At 40.6% G+C, this 19,969-nt stretch overlaps 1 protein-coding gene and 1 pseudogene across 5 annotated transcripts in view; both read left to right on the top strand.

Moving 5' to 3' along the window:
- wake (wide awake) overlaps positions 1-3,619 on the top strand; it is a 94,491-nt gene extending 90,872 nt beyond the window's left edge. For 4 of the 5 annotated variants that reach the window (XM_065482386.1, XM_065482385.1, XM_065482390.1 and 1 more), the window contains 2 exons: positions 15-562; positions 1,683-3,619. In XM_065482386.1, the coding sequence (XP_065338458.1) occupies positions 15-562; positions 1,683-2,018 (884 nt within the window). In that variant the 3' untranslated portion in view covers positions 2,019-3,619. Of the gene's footprint in view, positions 1-14; positions 563-798; positions 856-1,682 lie in introns of all 5 variants that reach the window. The other variant, XM_065482387.1, reaches the window with a different exon arrangement.
- Positions 3,620-5,074: 1,455 nt separating this feature from the next.
- The window catches only part of LOC135939492 (uncharacterized), a 36,493-nt pseudogene continuing 21,598 nt past the window's right edge, over positions 5,075-19,969 (top strand).

The following is a 19,969-nucleotide window of genomic DNA, read 5'->3' as shown; positions in this document are numbered from 1 at the left end:
ATTGTCCGTTTCAGCGCCACGAGGGGGTGAGCACATGAGCAAAAGCGAGCAGCACCTTCACCACAGCAACCTGGATGACAACCATCACCATCATCATCGGACCTCGACCTCAAGTCCCCCCGGCACGAACGGGGCGTCGAAGCTCTTTCCGCCACCCTCAATCTCTCCCAGTTCCTGCTCGGTGAGCTCCGGGGGTTCGCCTGGCCGGCTGCCTCCGTCCAGGTCGGACGACCAGCTGCACAAGGGCCGCCGCAAGTCGAGCGTGCCCTCGTCGATGGCCAAGCTGCGGTCCAGTGGCCACAGCCAGAGCGACTCGACGCTGCCCCAGCCGGGCTCGACGCAGCAGCGCCGCACCTCGTCCTCGACCTCCTCCGTGTCCTCTGGCTCGGGAATGCTGACCAACAGCACGCCCAGGTCGTCTATCCCGCCACCGCCAGGTCCAGCCACCACTTCTGTCACCTCACTGCAATCCTCCTCGGCCGAGGAGGACGCCAAGTCTGAGCATGAATTGGAGTCTGAAGCGGAAATGCCGCAGCCGATTCCCAATGCTGCGATTCTTCAGGTGCGATTTAATTTGGGCGACGCATATCTATTTTGCCAAAATTTACTTTTTGGTGCTTTAAAAATATTTTTTGCCAGATTTAAGGATCGTCCAATGGTTCTGCCTAAAAGCCCAGCTTTTATTACCATTATTTATACTGCTTTTAATTTTCTGTTAATAATTTTTCGGTCAAAATTAATTTAAATACACAGCTTTTTGCAATATTTACTGACATGTGCTCATTATTTGTCTTTTAGCCTACTGATGATGAGGATTCTGACTAAAAATTGAGCGCAGATTAGTTTTTGCAATGTGTACGTACATATTTGTGGCAAATATGTGAAACTCGATGTGTTGTTGTGTACGTACCACCCCGTTTCACAGTGACTAGAATAACCCTTGCTCTAATTGTGTACAGTGTAATTTTCATTTCATTTTTTATCATTTTTGTTTCATGTTTGTGTACAGAAGCTTACAAATTTGGGCACTGGTCCACTCTGTATAGATAGAAACATCAAAAATGCAAAACATAGCTCTTGTCTGCTGACCCACCAGAGTCTTTTTATTAGCAAAGTTTCCGCGCCCCATTTCATTTTTATCATCAAATTTTGAATAGCCAAATTAACATAACTTTGTATGAATACACAGTCCCCTCATCCACAGTGGTCCAATAATTGTTGTTGCTTGCCTGCAGTGACTACTCACAAGAGTGAAATTCTCATGTGTATAATTGTGAATTAACAAAAGGGCCTGGTTTTGAATGGGCGTATAAATAGACCTAGAGGGACGCAAAATTAGCAAAATATTTTGGGCAGGAATATTTAAAGGGTTAAATAACTCGCCAGAGGGGTTGTTTTTGGATATCAAACAAAAGATATAGTTTAATATTTCAAAGAAGGTATCTAAAATTTAAATACTAAATCTGTGTGTATTTATTTTCTGAAAGTAATTTATGATGAGTAAGAAATCTCCAAAAATTTTAATCCATTTTCATATGGTTGCAATTTCATACTTTAAAGCTGCTTGTTTGTATTAAAAAAATAAACATTTTGCGTTTCTCGACCCCAGGCCCAACACTGTAACGTAATTGGAAAAAATCTCTGCCCCGCAGTGCCTAATTCATATAATTCGATATTTGTAGGTGTTTACGGCGTACGAGACAGGATTGGCCAGTGGCACCAGCCTCAAACTGCACGTGACGGCGCGCACATCTGCCCGCGAGGTGGTCGACCTGGTGGTGCGCCAGCTCAACATGGCGGTGGTGCTTAAGGGCCGCTCAGGGCCCGTCTACGGCAGCGAGCAGCTCAAGTCCTTTTGCCTGGTGGCGGTGATTGGGGCGCGCGAACGGTGCCTCCGAGATGACTTCCGGCCCCTCGCCCTACAGAATCCCTGGAGGAAGGGCCGGCTGTACGTGCGCATGAAGCACGATGTGCTCGCCGCCATCGAACAGAGCTCCAGACACTCGGCGTACCTTTGAACGAGTGTGTTGTGCGCACTTGTAATTTCTGCTTTATTAAGCCAAGAGGTAGGGCAGATTGTGTCCCATTTTCAAACGATCGAGAAAATTTTACACTTGTACCAATTTGCTTCCATTCACTTTTATGCAATTTTTTTAATTCTTCTTGACCAAATTTTATTTATTTTATATTACATTTCGACTGTTAGCGAGGAGACTGTTAAAATTCAAATTGACTTTTTCAAACGAGCTGCATTTAAGAGTCGTCCTCAATGAGTTTCAAAGACAAATAAAAATTATTTAATTATTTATTGGTTCCTACACAACGTTTCCTTTTAGCCTTTGTTTGCCATATTTCTCATTTTCCCCGTGTTCTGCTGCCCTAAACCTTCAACGACATATTAGAAAACGATATAAGTTATTGAAAAGATGTGCAAAATATTTATTTTTATAGCTTGCAGTTGCGAAAGATGATATTGTTCTATTTATGAAAGAAAGTCGCTCTACTGTCGTTAACAGAGATATTGCCAAATAATTTAATGCGCGTGCGCGAGCGCGAGAGAGAAATATATATGCTAACTAATTTAAAGATCTGTGAGTGATTTTTGAAGTCTACAAGATGAAAAGCTGCTGTTTGCCACAACTAAGATATTAAAAAAATCAAAATTAAGCATAGCAGAGCAAACTACCTATATGGCATTGTTAATACTCTCTTTGTGCTAGAACAACTAGAAGGCCTACTTTCCGCTATGGATATAACATTTCAAACTGTCTAACTAGATGTTGCAGTGTTATTTCTGTTGGCCCAAAACTCAAAAACCCGATTAATCATGCAATGTGCCACACGCAATGTGTGCGTGTGTTTGTTTGCTGTTGCTGCCAAAAGACCCGGAATCATCACCAGCATCGCTGTGCCGTTGTTCTTTGAAGGGAGCTCCGACTTGTTTCTGACACTCCTGAGCCTAACCAATAGTTTACCACAGTTGGAAACGCGTAAGACCTCCCTTTGTCGTAAACACGCGCAGCGTGTGAATTAATTGTTAGTGCGCAGGTCGGCCGACAGTAAAAAGAAAGGAAATAATTATATTTCGTGTGGGCTGACGAGGGAAGTTATCACTGTGTTTCACAAACTGTGCGCGTTTCCACGCGGACAGTGACTGGATTTTGCGAGTAAAAAACAAAGCCTGCGTGTAATAATATCGTAAGCTTCGAAGGAGAGAATGGGATTGATTTGTTGTTCCTACTTTTGACTTGTGTAAATAACAATATAATGATATCAAATGTTATGTATTTGAAACTGAACGGACATCTCATTAGAGTGTAAGTTATCGACGAAAAAGAGCTGCAAACGGAGTTTTAAAGAGAAAAGTTGGGAGTAAATTATTTTTTAAGAGCCCCTGAATGAGCTTATTTTTAGAGCCAAACCAGCGATTTGATTTTTCGAAAAAGGTAAAGCAAACACCAAGTTTAAAACTAAGTTACTTTTGAAAGACAGAAACAAGGTATTGTACTCATCCCCATGTTCAATGTGATGTTGCAACAAAAGTGACAAAAAGTTCTGTGTATTATTGTGTATTAATGTTGAAAGTATCGGAATAAAAAAATGAATTGATTTCAAGAGAGCAGATGTGATTTCTTTCCTGTCCGACACAAAGGAGATACGAATCCGCAGCTGCTGTTGAAACTTTTCTTGGGAAAATGCACAGGTTCGGGCGGTGTACTGAGTAGAAAAGTACGTACATGAGTTCTTTCAACCCTCTGCACAAACACTTCAAAGCAATACGGCGTTGAAAGCAGTGCACAGACCATCGCAGCGAATTCGTGTACTTTCCCGCTGAGCACGAACAAAAAGCGAGTGTTATGTGTGTGTATAGTTCCACTCACACACAAAAACGCGCAAATAAAAGCTGCTGCAGGCTCTCTTTATTATATCGCCGCTACGCAATAGTGAAACCTCACTCAGGGTTGAAAAGAATGGGTCGAATATATCGCAGTGTTTGATTTTATTTTCACAAAGCACTTTCAAGCCTATTTCACGCACCTTCAGTGAGTTAATGAAAAGGATTTTGTGTGCAATCTTTAAAATTGAATCGTTAAACAACTTAAAACGGTGTATTTTTTATAAGGACTAATTTTTAGAAAAGTGGATTGAAGGTCGGGTTTCTAATTCCAGCTCCTAACAAACAATGTTTTAATTAATTTCATGAAAAAGAAAAGATTTTCATCCTTTCAAAAAATGTGGTTAGGATTGAGGCTGCTATATCTTTTGAAAATCCAATTTTTACTTAAGGCGTTAGCTAGATGATAAAAACATCATAAAACGTTTATTGATTTAATTAAAAACGTTTTCACTCTATATAAGATATCATCTGATTTTTTGTTAAAGGCAATGTCAGGTGACATTTTTAGTACAACGTTATAGGGTGATGTATGACATAATATTGAAATTTACAATAAAATCACGAAAATAAAACACTCCTAATATTTTTTGCTCGAGTTAAAGTTAAAGAGTAAAACGTATGTTAAAAATTAGGGAAGTATGGGAGAGCATTAAAAGAACCTAAACTACCTATCAAAAATAAATTTAATTGATTTACGAGATTACGATACGCTTCCAAATGTTATTACGTTTAAAATTATCAAAGCTTATAGTTTGCTCGTAATTGTTAGAGAGGAAAATTAATCATCTGCTTTGACAAATTTACTGTATTTCCCCATTTATTTTCACATCTGTATAAATTATATTTAAATTAAAATAAATATACCATGTGCAAATTATGAAATTATAATATAGAGGCATACAAAATGTAGTCGCAAAACGTCCTATTTAGTGTTCGTTTAATAGTATTTTGATATCTTAAAAGTTAATTATTATATTCAATTGTTTAATTATTTAAACAATATTCCATAACCTAGGACAGTGGCAGGGCGGCCGCGCGATTAGCATGATTAATGCAGCTGCGAAGCGAGTGGGCCGTAACAATAGGCGTGACGTCACAATTAAAGTGGTTTGTATTGGCATCTGCGCTTTGAAAATACCGGCGATCAATACTGAATGTACACGAGACTAAAAAGCGTGCGGCTACAGCAACAAGAGCAGCAGACGACCCGAGGCCCGCCAACTGGAAAGATCTCGCGGCCGCTCTGGGGAGTGGCTCGCTGCGGCCCGTTCGGCTGGCCTGGCCTGGCCGGCCCTGCACCCTTCCGCGGCCATGCCACCTGCTGGCACCCTGAACAAGGTACGTGAGTCGCTTCTCGCTCGCTCTCGCCGCCGCTCCGCGAGAGTAATACCCCGAAAAAGAGGTTGTTTTCCTTGTTCGCGTCGTTTTGCAAACGCTGACTGAACCCGCGACGGCTTAATTATTGCCGACATTTACTCAAAATGGTCACGCCGCGAGGCTGGTCACTAACAACCCTGTGTTAATCGTCTTAGTTAGCCGCAAATTACTTGTTTCCCTGCGGTCGCTATTTTTGTGCAAATATATATTTTTCCGCGGCTGTTTGAGTTTGATAACGATAATTTAAGGACTGTTTGTGTTGAGCACCACAAGATCGCTTTGGATATTTTTATAATTAATAATAAATATCATATAAGATGATTGAATTTTCTGGTTTGAGAGAAAAAATTCCTCTCGCGTTTTCGAACATTTTAACTTATAACATGTGCTTTGATCTCATCAACAGATTAATTAAATGGAAAGAATAAAACATGATTTTTAAATATCCCTAAACATTTGGTTAATTGGCTGTAATATCAGCAAACGAAAATTTCTATCTCATAATAAATGGACTGCAGTTCTTTTAGCGGTTTTTCATACGGCAACCACCTTTCATATTTTGTTAAAGAGCTCATTTTTGATACTAATGTATCAAAAAATGCAAAGGGAACACATTTTTAAAAATAATTGCGTTTTCAGATGATATTATATAATTTGTTGTGAGGGAAATTAGTACCATATAAACATATTTAAGCGCACAGTGGCACACCGTGAATTTAAGAAACCCCAATTGTGCATTTCTTTATCTTAAAATATATTTCTCTATTTTTAGTTGAAATCAAAAGCAGCTTCTTTGGGGCAAAGCGAGCTGTTTGTTTTGCAATAGTTTTACAGAAATATCCTGCTCTGTGGAGAAGTTGCACAGCTCGCTACACACCAAAGAAACTGCTCGTTAATTTCAACACTTTCAATATAAAATTATGATAGCATCTAGTGCATCATATCTGCAATTACTTTCATCTGCAAATATATTTTCTATTTTATAGAAATTTTATATCAGTAAGAAGTGATTTATTAATTACTTGAAATCATCAAACCATGTGTTATGCTGAATATGGAATGATTAGATTAACAAGTGATTTTTTTAAAGTCACTTCTATTCAAACTACAACATAGACAGTTTCCCATTGAACTCAATATACTCTATTTGTATTACAATTTGACATTAATGCTAACATAATTCATCAGAAGCGAGGATTTTTTTGATAAAATTTAACTGTTATAGATACAGATTTTTTTGTTGCGAAAGAGAAATGGTAGATACAAATGAGTTATTTCAAGCTCTATTTCTATCTATTATATACTCAGTCTTTCAGCAATGCGCTGATGTGATGAAGAAACTGATCATATGGGTATAATTATATTGAGCTGATAAATATCACCATGAATTCCAAAGCTATGAACATGTTTTTAATATCTGATTTAAGAAAATGACTTATTGCGAATGTGTGCGTCACCAAGGCCGTGTGGAAATGGAAATATCGCTGCTTCTGCAAACATTTGCTTTCCACGAAATAATTATGAAAGCAAATAGCCAAACGTAAAATTTAAATTATTTATTTTGGCACCAGGATAGTGGTGTTTTTTTTACTAGTGACGATGCTTTCAATATTTAACTTTTGAGTTTTTTTGCTAAAAACATTTGTTTTATATTTAAAGTAGAGGTATTATATAGACTGAAGTTAATTTCTGCAACCCTCTTAGAGTTTCCCGGGGTGAATTGGGAATAAATATATATTTTTTAATTTTACACACGTTTCACTTGGACATCAACAGAGCCAAAGTAGGAGGAAGTAATGCGGACACACGGCAACGCAAGATGTGTGCGTGGCCTGCAAAAACTTTGAATACGAGGGAGAAACCACCCATCCCATTAGCACGCGCGCTCCATCAGCGCTCGAAACACATAAAACCGGCACAATAAAACGAAGATTTGAAAGCGTTCGCCTCACTTTGAGGGCTGCAAACATGAATTGGCGTTGAAATTTACTGCCGCCGCGAAACTGCACGTCAGCGTGCGCAAATTTGACTAGCATCTCGTCGGCTGGCATCGCAAGAGGCGTCGCCGCTGCAGCAACAATTTATTGCAACTGTGCGTTCTCTCTCGCCGCAGCGCACCCGCCGGGAGCCCAAAAGTTTTCTCATCTTTCGTGAAATTCGCCGTTCCCGGCCGAAAGTGGCTGCCGTCGTAAAATGCGTCGGCGGCACTCGCCGCTGTGCTGTTCGTTCGCCGAAATAAATGACCCGCGCCGCTCCAGCGTGCGGGTAGCGCTCGACGTCGCTAACAGATTTATCATCGGCCGACGTGTATAATGAACAACCGTCGAAATTCGCGCCAGTTTTCAACTCTCAACATGCATTTCTACTTAGAAAATCACGATTTATGATGACTTGTTCCAATATTTTAGAATTAAAAATGGTCCTCTCAGTCACTCCTCTTGAAATTTTTGAAAAATATAATGAACACTAACCTGACCAAAGGATTTTCAAACATTTTTGCTCCTTTAAGAACAGAATACACACGCAGGCTATTTGTGAAATTTAAAATTATCGAATGGCTTTACTCTGCGGAAATAAGTTCATAATTTGTTTCTTGACTTTTTAAGAATCAAAATTGGTTGTTCACTCACCTGAATTGGTTTCTGGATATTTTTATTCTACACAGATATATAAACTTACTTGTAAAATTAAAGAGCAAATTTCTAAATCCTTTAAAAATAATTTGGAATTTAATCTGCAATTTTAACATCAATTTTGCTTTTTGATACTAATATTCGATTTATAACATCACATTATAGTGCATTTAAAAGGTTATGGTGCTATTATGTGGAAAATATATATCGAAGGTTTCTCACAAACATTTTTTAAGCTACGCCCTGTTTGAAATAGATTCGCTATTTTGACTCATTGAATGCGTGATGATTGACGCTAAATGCCTCTTTAGTGCAACGCTCATGGTGCCTACTTTAATTTCATACATTATGTACAGTTCAATCCCAGTGTTTTAATAGAAATGCTACGTTTATTTACTAAAGCTATTGCTGTATCAACTCCATTAGGGGCTTTCTTTGTACTAGATCAATCGCTCTATGCGGTTGCGTTTGATGAGCTAATGATGCTCATTTAACATTTCCCTCGTTAAATATGCATTAATTTCACTTGAGCCAAGCAGCGTACACTCTTTGATCATGCCAAACACAAAAAAATGCGAGAAAACGGTCGTTTTGACGGGTCCAAAAGTTGAGAGTAGACTCTAAAAGCATCATCCCACGAGTGAAAGCAAATCGATCACTTATTTTCAGTGAAATTTGGCCCAAGCAGCGTCTTCAAACGCGAATATAACTCACCCCGAAGGCGCCATTTGCGTTTGACGGCAAGAAAATTAACCTGGGCTCATATAGCGAGCCGCCGGCGAGAATAAATTTGAATCCGTAATTCGGGGTGCGGGAGACAAAAGATGATTTGGCGGCGGAAATGATTCCACCACGCGACGCGTGCAAATTCACCCTTCCTCCATACCTTTGTCTCGTCGGCGGCCGAAAATTTTACATGCGTACATACTCGCACTCAGACGCGTGTACACTCTTGTGAATTTAAATAATGAAATCAGCATCACGCGCGTTGCACACCCGGCGCCGGTGTACATATCCACTCTCTGCGTGCGTGCATACGGCGGCGCCAACAGTGCAATCGATGTGCCGGCAATTAGGGTTGCCACGTGCAAAATTGAACATTCCAGCTTTTTCCCCTTTCATGACGGTGCTTTGGCGCGATCATCAGCTTTGTTCGTGCGGGAGAAATATCAGGGATAATTTCGGTTATTAGCTTCAAGCTTTCTAATGTAAATTGTGAATATCTCATTTGCAGACTAGGGATATTTTAGCAAAGTGAACTTTTCTTTCAATTCAATTCGTTTTTATTTCTCCAAACAAGTCATAATATTTTACAAACATTTGAAGTCAGGAAAATTACATTAGGCATTTGTAGTGTTAGCGAACAACCCGCTGAAACTCGTGAATTAACTAGTAGCAAAATTTACTACTAATTACAACACTTGCCACACTAAAGCCTACACTACATTAAATCAACATAACATTTGACATCACATACAATTTACAATATTTGGGAAACTGGGAACTTGGACACAATTTAATTTCGGACGCGAGGGAACTCCACTGTTGCGCAATTCGGAAAGAAAATGAATTCAATCCGAGGTCAGTGCGCGCTCAAGGAGGAATCAATCTGTGCTCGCCGTCTGCATTTCTCATTGTTCTGCCCTGCCCACCATAATTCGCTCCATCACATCCATATCAGTTTCTCCGTCAAGACATTTTCCAAAGAAAGTCATGTCGTTAAGGCTGAGCTGCTGGTGGACAGTCAGCAGCTCTTTTCTTGCATTTTCGGACACGTGCCGCCCATGCACGAACCGAAAAGATCTCTTTTCAGATGATAATAATCGCTGTTAGTTAAAATGAGGTTACCGTCTCCATCTGCTAACAGCTGCTCTGTCCAAACTGTCAATTAATTTTTATTGAGTAAAATACTAAATCAGAATAAGAAAGTCACTTCCGAATTTCGAGCTCCACGTTGATTTTGAGTGGTCGTAAGAAGAAAAAATACAGTGTTTTCCCAAAAAGGCATCAATAACCAGTTAGAAATGGTATTTAGCAGAGAGCATTGTTCAGCCAAAAGGAGCAAAAATTACTTTTTGTAGTAAATAAAAATTAAAGAAACAAGTCTTGAGAGTTTTTATTTAAGTTTCCATTTTCGCCCTGTCTACATATGCTCTTGATGTGGAGATTAATCTTCAAAATACATTTGCATCCTAAATGTAAAGTGCTCTCTCCGTGCTCCATAAACTTTGTCTTTCTGGCTGTGGCAAAAATTAATCTCCTTAAAATCCCTCTTAAAACTTCCAAAACTTTGAGGATTACAGAGCAGATGCTAAAGTAGAGATACGAGTTAATATTTGACCAGCTTGCAACCCTTGATTCGTATTTTCTGGCCCGAAAAATCCATCTCAATTTTGAACCTCGGGATTTATTTGCGCCTTCACGTATCTCGTCTTGTCACTCTTCGTGTTTTGGTCCTTTTTTGACTGCCTGCGCGTTCGGCCGGACGCTCCACGCCCATCAGATCTATTGCGGCAAAAAGCAATTTCTGATTCGTCATTTTGGCTGACGCTGTGTCAACGCTTTTTGCGAGCTGGGATTTGGCGCCGCTGCGTAAGCCTCGTGGGCCTTGTTGTGATCTGCTGGCGGCCTGTAACGAGGGGGAATATTTTATGAGCGCGAGGCGCAGCTTTTTGCCCCAAGTTGGAATTAACTCAGCGTGATTGGTACACAAAGGGTGGGTTTTACCCTCGCTGCCATCGTTACGAAGAAATATGTTGCAATATCCTCATACTCCAATGAAGTAATAACCATATTCAAATTCCATTTTGCACGATAAGTAATATACTTTAAACCAGAGGGCTCGCAAATTCTGCATCTCTGTTAAAGGTTCAAGCTCGAAACCGTTTTTTTAGATATGGAAAACAGCATTAATTTTTACCTTCGATATTTGACGGATTTGATTTCAAATGGATTTTAGTCAGTTTTTCCAAGCCGTTTCTTTACCGGCTTAAATTCCTCTTTAAGTTCAAGATTTTCGCCAGCCATTTTTTTGGAAACGCGAAAATCATTGGATTTTAGTTGTCACGAAGCTCTTCTGTAATTTTTTTTGTTCAAAAATTTAACTGTGCACAAACGAGCAGTAAACATGATATCCATATATTTATCTTGCCTGTTGTAAAATTTTAGTGTTTATTAAAGCTCTCAATCATATTAGTTTTAACATCTTCTGTGATCTTTAAAGGCACATAAAAATACCAAGAGTAGTTTAAAGCTCTATAAAAGATTTTCTACTCGAAATCGAAGGTTCACTAAATTACTCTCGACGTTTTGGAGCGACTTTTCCGTCACGCACTTTTGTGCCCACCGTTCAAGATCTTCTAGCAGAGCGCGCGAACACGTATTGGCAGTTGTTGCGATCTGCCGGGGGGTTGGGGGCGAAAAACTGCTCTCGTCGAGAGCAAAAATCGTTGTGAACGCGTTAAGCAGCTGGCATTGCTCACAATACAGCCTCTTTACCGCATTGCAGCCGTGATAAGACTCTCTTGACGCGAAACGTAAAGTGTTCCGCGCGCTTATCGCCGGCGGGCGGCTGTCAGTCATTTCGACACTACCTTCGGGAATGTATCGCGCTCTCTTCCAGCACCGTGCAGATATATGTGTGCGTTCGCGATATTTGTTTACGCACACACCCTCGCAGCTCCCACACCCGGGACCGAAATATGAGGTGTGAGATGTGCGAGGCGGAATTTTATGTTTGCAACATGTTGTTCGGCAAATACGGTACGTTGCTTTTCAAAGGACGGATTACGTGCCGTTCCGCACCTTCAAGTAATTTAATTTCCATGACAAACAGTTTTAGGAGGTGCTAGCTATGTTTAATACCAGTTAACACTATGCATGTTAGAATATTAATTGTTTTGCTAAATGAACACGTTTAAGCCGGAATATGCGTATGCACAAATTAATTTTCTAAAAAATTATTCTTCACTCTGTCAGAGATATAAGTTCTCGAAATTGATAAAAGTTTCAGCAAATAATTAGCAGCTGCAAATGAAATTGTAAAAACGTCATTAATCATAAAGACGCCAGGTTACAATCAAAATATTAAATTGCAAAGAAAATTCTGAGTCAGTGATTCTGTAAAAGATTGCAAAAGGTCTCGTGCTAGAAAAAAGACTTGAGAGTATACAATTATCTTTCGATTTCGACTGTCGCACATGAAAGATTGATTTCATCTTCGTGTAATATTTATAATAATACTATCAAAGTAATTGATAATAATTGTTTTCTTATAATTTGGTGTGGTTATTCAGAACGGGATTTTGTCGTTTTTCTTAAAAGCGTAAGAAACAGCTCAAAAGTTCATTTTTCATCGGTAACTGAGTGATATCTTTTTCTTTTAAAACGTGATATATATATGACTCCGAGGAGAGTCTGCAAGTAAAGGACAACTGTGTGCATGGTTACAGAACAAAATCAGCCAGAGTTTATACAGTTCCAATCATCTCCAAAATAAAAAGCTGGATGGAGGAACAAACACCCGCATGACTGTCCTTACTAATGTTACCGTCTCTAAATGCAATCGAGAGGAAAGCCAACCATGCCCATGAAACGATCTTTGTCTGCTGCTACCTGGGCACTGTTTTAAACCGTCGCGCATCTCACGTGTAGGTCTGCAGTGCTCACACGCACATGCGGGAGGGCGAGAGGCGCAATGTGCATTGTTGCGTCTCCGCCAGCAGTATATAAATATTATCCTGGATGTGAGGTGAATTTATAAAAAGGAGGCGCGCGCGCGCAGGCCTGTGCGCGGCTTGAGCTCCATGGATGGATATTATCCGTAATGACGAGCAAGAGTCAACAGCTCCTCTCTCTTTTCGCTGCTTGAGAGGCATAAATATTTAGAGTCGCCTTGCTTGCTTCAAAAGCCGCGTGTGCGAGTCACAGAGGGAAAGCTGAGCCCAGCTCGCCATTAGCGCTCCTTTCAGTCGCGACGAATTAATCACGGCGAGTCCGAGAGAAAGAGCCGCCGACGCACGCCTGCAAACTTTTGATTGCCACCTCAAGAAATAATTCCGCCCGGCCGTCCGCCCCTATTCTTTATCAATTATCACCGCCGCCGTCCTCTGACAGCACCACTTTTTGCTCTTTTCAAAAGAGCACTCCGAGTTATCGCACAAGCCCCCGCGTCACGAATATCTTCAACTGGCAGGGTCGTATAAAAAGACGTTCTAGTTTCAGCAAAAAGTTGTATTTTAGGCCTTTTTAGTTTAATTATTTTCTAGAATTGAGTCTAAATCATTTAAAATAGATTACAACAGTCAAAATATATAATGCTCATTTTTTCTCAGTCATGATGCTAGAATATCATCTGAGTAGAGTTAATTGTAAATTTCGGTATTTCTTTTCTTAATGCAACTATTTAAATTATAATTTAGCAGTTTGCGAACACACTCAAGATGTTAATGCAAAAATAATAAGTGTACACTGCACCATATCTCAATCGAGAGTTTAGATGAAATGTATGTTATAGAATTGACAATTATTATTTTTCTGAAAGCTTAAATTCAAATTAACGTTGATCCCTATTGTTTGCTGTGCAAGTTAGCACTTTTCCCAGGGTCTTCAATTTTTAACTAACAAAATGGATCGCAGTCCCTCCACCAGAGCCAAGAGCCGACCTTTACCCTTTCTCCTGGCAAGAATGCAATGTGTGGTGCCGCGCGTAATAACCGCAATAACTCTCACCCTCTCGGGACTGCGATTTTCAGCACTATCACATTAAACTCACCCGCCTATCCTTTCCTTCGTTGCCAGATATTTGCATTGTTTAGGCTCACTTAAATGGAGATTCCGTGCTGCTATCTGTTTTAATTGTTATTCACGGACCACCATAGAATGAATTCCCAGCACACTTTTTGGCGAAGTCATTTAAATACGAAAGTTTTGCTTAAACAAAAAATTGAGTTGAATTTTAAAATTAAAAGGCATTTATAATTGTAAAAGACGTACGGTTAAATTAATGCCGCAAACGATTTTAAGCTTTGTCGGTGTTATTCATCGAATAATTTCAACGCAAAAGTTTGAAATTTGTTAGTTAAAGCAGGAAAATCCGCATTCACATTTTCAATCCAAATTATTTTTATGTTGCACTCTGTAGAATCATTCCTCGCGTTCCTTCCACGTGCAAAAAGCTGTTCTCCCCCATGCAGCAGCAACCGCGGCCAGTTCATCGAAATCGTGCTTATGCAACCCGCAGGGAAAGTAGGCCGAGCGGGTTGCATTCTCTCGGTTACCAGGCGCTCGGAGCTCTCTCCCTCATTTATTCTGTTGGTTTTGAGTGCGCTCTCCGCGGCTGTGTTCAGCCTGCGAGACTGGAGATTTGCCGCTCTCCGCTGACAACCCTCATAAAAACGAATTACCGACCGACTGACTGTGTCAAACCGCGACATTCTATGCCGGCCATGCAGCATACACGAATTGCTCCGGGGATGGGCCCGGCGGAATTGGTGTGTAATTAAAGTCTGCGTGTTTTCCACCATGAATATATAGCTAGGTGCAAAAGCGCATGGCACGCTATTCGCCGCGAGTGCTAATAAATATTAAATACATATTGCTAGATGAATTTGACACACTGTCAGAGTGGAATTAGTTTCCATTTGAATTTCTAGTGGCTATTTTACCCAGTCTGCCAGGCAAAATCATAGTTTAATGTTACTCTTAGTTATCGTTGAACGGAATAATTAAAAAGCAATTGTACTTGACTGTGCAATCTGGTTTATTGTCTGTGCATGTTAAATACAAGCCGTTTAAAATTATGACAGAGCTGTTACAAACCCGTTTGTGGGGGGTTCAACAATATATTTATGACACCTGAAATTTTAGACTCAGCAAAACCAGCGTGAATTATCGTTCCCCGCATATTTGCGTTTACGTCAGCTCTTTTATTTTTAAAAAGTTACATTCAGCAGAGTTCCGTTATTAATAACATCCCAAAATTTATCACAGCGACACAAAGCAAATTTTTCAACATTAGGCCCTTTGTGCACATCATAAAAACGCGTTATGTGCTTGCTCCCAGTCAGTAATAAACACGAGAGACGCACCCCACCCCGGGCTTTAATTAATCTTTATCAGATCATTATGTGCGCAGCAACCATTAATCTTGGTGCTTAATCAAGCGAGTATATGTAGAAACAGGACGGCAGTAAAAACTCGGCCGGTGAGTTAACACCTGTACTGATTGGCTGCTGGAAACTTTGTCAGCCGTCTGCGTGAGCCGTGCACGGGTGTGAGCGAGTCGAGCTGCCGCTAAAAGCCGGCAAATTGATTTTCCATACGCGGCGGAGCCGGCGACCGTCGCCTCAGAATCAAAATGTAAAACGATTGATGCTGCATGCATGCGCCTTTTCCGGTCGTTGCCGTCGCAGTTTGTTACCTACTCATTACGAACGCGACGCCGCCCGTTCGATATATTACGCTCCCTGAGCGCGGCTGAATCATAACTGAGCGCGGCTGAATCATAACTGAGAGCAGCACTTTTTTCTCGGTTGGGCTGGGCAAATCAATAAACGCAAACACATACTGCACACTGGATAATTCGGTACTTGTTTTCATTTCTTTGCCATTCTGCACCAACATTGCTCTAGGGTTGCCACGCGGGTAGAACTTTGTTTATGCGGCACCGCGAGACCATGAGCTTGAAATGCGAAAGTTCAAGGGAAGGTCAATGAAAAAACAGAGCCACGAAAATGCTTAACAAATGTTCGCAAGCGAATTTTTCAGATGGTAAAGAGCCTGGATGAGCACAGATTTGCAGTTTCTAGTTCATCCCGTCCATTGCATACAAAATAATATCTAATATCGTATAATTATAGCCTTATATTTTATTTATGAAATTGATTTGGTGTTTCCAGATTAAATTAAAATGGTCTAACTACCCTGACAATGAGAGTTTAAAATAATTATCTAAACACTCAAAAACACCCGTCAAATTTGGCTGAGAAATAATTTTGAATCGATTTTTTTCCTACGAAAAAGACAAGAGCTTTCCAGCATCAACCTAATTTCACTCTTATTTCTCTTCTAAGTCTATAAGCTTCATTTTTTGTTAGAAATCATTAGCCTAAATAAAAATATTTAATTATTTTTTGCATCCAAATCGTTTCAAGTAGGCTTAGGCAATTTTTCAATCTAATATATGAACACATTGGCTCAATCAGTGTGGATCTCAACCAGTAGCTTATAGCGAACTCTGCTCTTTATGAGTGTGATTATAAATTAGTGAAATTAGTTTTCAATAACAAGAAGTGTCGGTGTGTCAGGGTTTTACCTGACACGGGGATTCAGTATTCCTCTGTGGTATGGGTTTTGTTTTGCAGGAAAATTGAAGCTGATAAGGCCTGAGGTGTTGAAACAACTCGTGTCCAGTATGAGAACTTGCGAGATATTATTCTGTTCAGGTTCACTTTTAGCCACTCATCCTGATCTACACAGAGTGGACTCTTTGTGTATTTTTCCTCTTGTCAAAGAAATACTTTGCCGTCTAAAAAAGCTATTTACTGTGTAAAATTTAAAATCACAGTAGCCCTTTTGAAAATAAAAGAAGCAAGCTGGATAGTTTACATCGGAGGCACACCATCTCGTATCTGCTAAAGTGATTGAAGCTGGCAGCCCTGAACGCAACAGCAGATGGCAAAAACCGAGAGAGAACATTTTTCAATACTCTTAATGCTGCGAAAAGCCTTTATATTCTCGCAAGCAGGTTTTCGTGAGCTCGCTACTCGCATTGCCCGCGCCTTCTTCTTTTTTGGTTTTCCAATTCTTGCCTGATGAGAGCGTGCGCGCGAACCAGAGACCAGCAGTGCGAGCGAGCAAGAAACGCACAAGAGAAAAGAGGCAACTTTCATCTTCATCACGATTCGAACAAGGCTGGCAGAAAATTTTTCTCTCTCTTGGCTGCCTCAAGTGATTGAGCAGGCAGAAAATAATCTCTCTCTCCCCGCGGGCCCCTCCCGCCGCCGCCGCGGCAGCAGCAAGCATCCGTGCGGAGAGGTTGCGATGTCAAGTGCTTTTTCACATCTCCTTTCATATCGCGGCGACGAATCGCTGATGAACAAAAAAGATTACTGCCAGCGACGTCTCTGCGTTCGCCCTCGCACCCGGCCGGAAAAGGGGTGGAGAGCGAGCGAGAGGGAGGGACAGATTTGGCCCAAAAAATTATTTACCCCGAGAGCCACTTGAAATAATGCGACACGGCGCCAGACGCACGCCAGCAAGCGTGGATGAAAAAGGTGCGGCCGATTGGCGCGCGCCTCCAAAGGGCCTCCGCATCGCGATTTTCCGATCATTTAGAATCGGCGGCGACACACTCGAATCAGCGGGGGTCGTTACTCTTGTCGAGGGGAAAGAAAGAGCGAGCTGCAGTTTCCTTTTTCAAAAGCACCGATTATGTATCTAGTCCTTGCCCGAGGGCCGAGTGAATGGTCTCTGAAGGGAACAGGAGCAGGAATTGCTGCATCGCCAGAGGATTGCTCACAAATTGCGATGAGAGATCGATTTTAGGACGTTCCTTCGTTTGCTCTCATTGATTCGTCTCCACCCTCGACGAAACGTAATCTCAGGAAACTTAAGTTGTCCTTCAAACTCCGAGTGAGTTATTTCTGCGAAACATTTTACGAGGCCAGCAGTAAATTTTATTAACTGAACTTGCGGAGCCATTACTTCTAATATTTCCCGCAGTAAATGAATTTCGGCGGTGCTTTAAGACAAATGCTTTTATCATCAGGATGGTGCCGGAATATTTTTCGTGCCAAATCCCTTTGCGAGTCTCTTGGGCTGCATCAGACTCACTGGAGTCCTCTAAATCACAATCGAGAAAACAAATTGCAGTTAATGTGGACACTCTTTCCAATATATTGTTGTGGAAACTCCCTATCGCATAAATCTACCATGCTACCCCATCGATGTCCACACACAGCAGTGATTATACGTCTACATAAATCTCACTTCAACATACCTTTTCCCTAAAAATAATTTACTTTTCAAAGTCAATCAAAAGATCGGTGAGGATATATGTTCCTCCCCATGAACCTGCAACAATGAATGGTTAATTTAAATAATGGCAGATATGTGAAATGAAAGAAAATATACACTTTCATTTTTATTTTATTCTGTGTTTCGTTTTTTTATTAATAAGCTAGTTTTTTTATTAAATATTAGTGAGCATAGGTGACAACTATATAATATACATTCAGTTGAAAATTCAATGTAAATTTTTAGTGCTATAATATGAAATTTAAAATCCATTATCGCTGTAAGAAAATATGCATCGTCAGAATCTCACTTTGAAATCTAAATTATTATAAGATCGCAGCCCATTTACGATTTGTCTGAAAAAAATTAATGCAAAATATAACAAATGTAGAAAATTTAATTTATTTATCCCATTTTTTAAATACAGACAAACCCACAAGAAAAAGAAAAGAAACTGAAATACAGCAAGCATAAACTTACAGGTAACTTGACTTTCCTAGTACCACAGACCATATCTTATTCCACGAATTTATTCATGATGCGCTGGGGCGGATTCCGGAGGGTTGTGTGGCCCTTCGCGGAACGCACACATTTTGTTGGCTTTGCTCTCGACTGCATGCTCCAGTTTGCTACCTTTGTTTTTGCTCCTCGGCTCGGGCGAAAGGAGCACGCCTCATCAGCTCATTTGCAATGCAGAGTGCGCCATAAATTCAACCCCGCGCCGGCTAAAAGTGCTCGATAAGGGTTTTTTAATTATGCAATTTAATGGCGGACGGAATGGCGCTGCGCAATGTGCTCTGGCGGCACACCTACAAGACCTTTCTTCCGCCCAAATTAGCGCCCGCCTAGCAATTCGCTGCGGCTCTTCCTCTTATTATCGCGTTAAGAATTTTGCGCCGGTGCGCGAAACAAAAACTCCTTGCGCTCCTCGGGCGAAACGGCGAAACACGCTCTTCCGACCGACCGGCAAAACTAGGGCATCCTGCTGAGATTTAGGGCTTACAGCTTGCTGGCTGGTACGGCTTTTTGCAACCTGCGGACCCTACATTAGTCGCTGTCATTGGATAATTTTTCCCTCCGCTGTTTTTCTACTCAGCCTGTGGTTTCCAGTTATCATAATGGGAACTGCGCGGGCCGAGTTCAACTTTATCGACTTGGGCGTGGAACACAATTATAGCAATTATATTAATTTATACCTCCCTCAGTTTTTGCATCTTCAATGGAAAAAATAAGCAAAATTTAATAAAAATTGGTATTATCGTGGAATGTGTTTTTTTTTCTCTTGGTGGCAGTGTCACCCAATAAAGAACTATTGAGTCGAAAAATTCAGCTAAAAATGGCATCTATTTCTTGCGTTGCAACAATTTTGTGGGTAGCTATCAAGATAAATTTGTTCCAAAAAAGTTGTTCATCGATGTTTATTTTGAATATTACAAATATTCTGCAAAAATTTAATTTAATATTTGCTTTAGATGAAATTTAATCTCAAGCAGTTTTAGATCCTGAAAAAATTTCAATTCGGACCAAGTAAGATATTAAAGTAGTTTAATATCAACTAAAACTCTGTTGCAATACACACGACGATAAATTTTAGACGTGCCGGCGTCGGTGTAAAGTTCACAGCAGCAGTTAGGACTGCAATAACGAAGAGAGAACGGTACATAACGCCCTGACGCTGCTCAGAAACGTGTTGTTTAAATTTAACGCTTTGCGCTGCTGCTGCTGCACCATTTTTCGTGCACTCTAGAGGACAAAAAGTTTCATCTATATTTATATTTCACCCTTCCAGTTTCCTTCCTGATCTGTTAGCAAACGATCGAGCGAGCAGCGAGCGAAAAACTTTCTTGTTTGAATCAACGTGCAACATAGGTAAACGCGATTTGAATATTCCATTTTTCCTCTCGCTCCTCAAGCTCCGCTCTGATGAGTTATTGATTGGAGGCTGCCTGCTTTTTATCTGGAAAGACTCCAAGGGCTTAATGGGGAACTGAAAATTATTATATATTGAAATGACGATGCTGCCGTAGAGCTTTCTAACTGGGAA

Source organism: Cloeon dipterum, chromosome 3 (assembly GCF_949628265.1).
Source record: "Cloeon dipterum chromosome 3, ieCloDipt1.1, whole genome shotgun sequence".
Taxonomy (NCBI): Eukaryota; Metazoa; Arthropoda; class Insecta; order Ephemeroptera; family Baetidae; genus Cloeon; species Cloeon dipterum.
The sequence above is the reverse complement of the archived record's forward strand: the minus strand, read 5'-3'. Positions and strand labels throughout refer to the sequence as shown.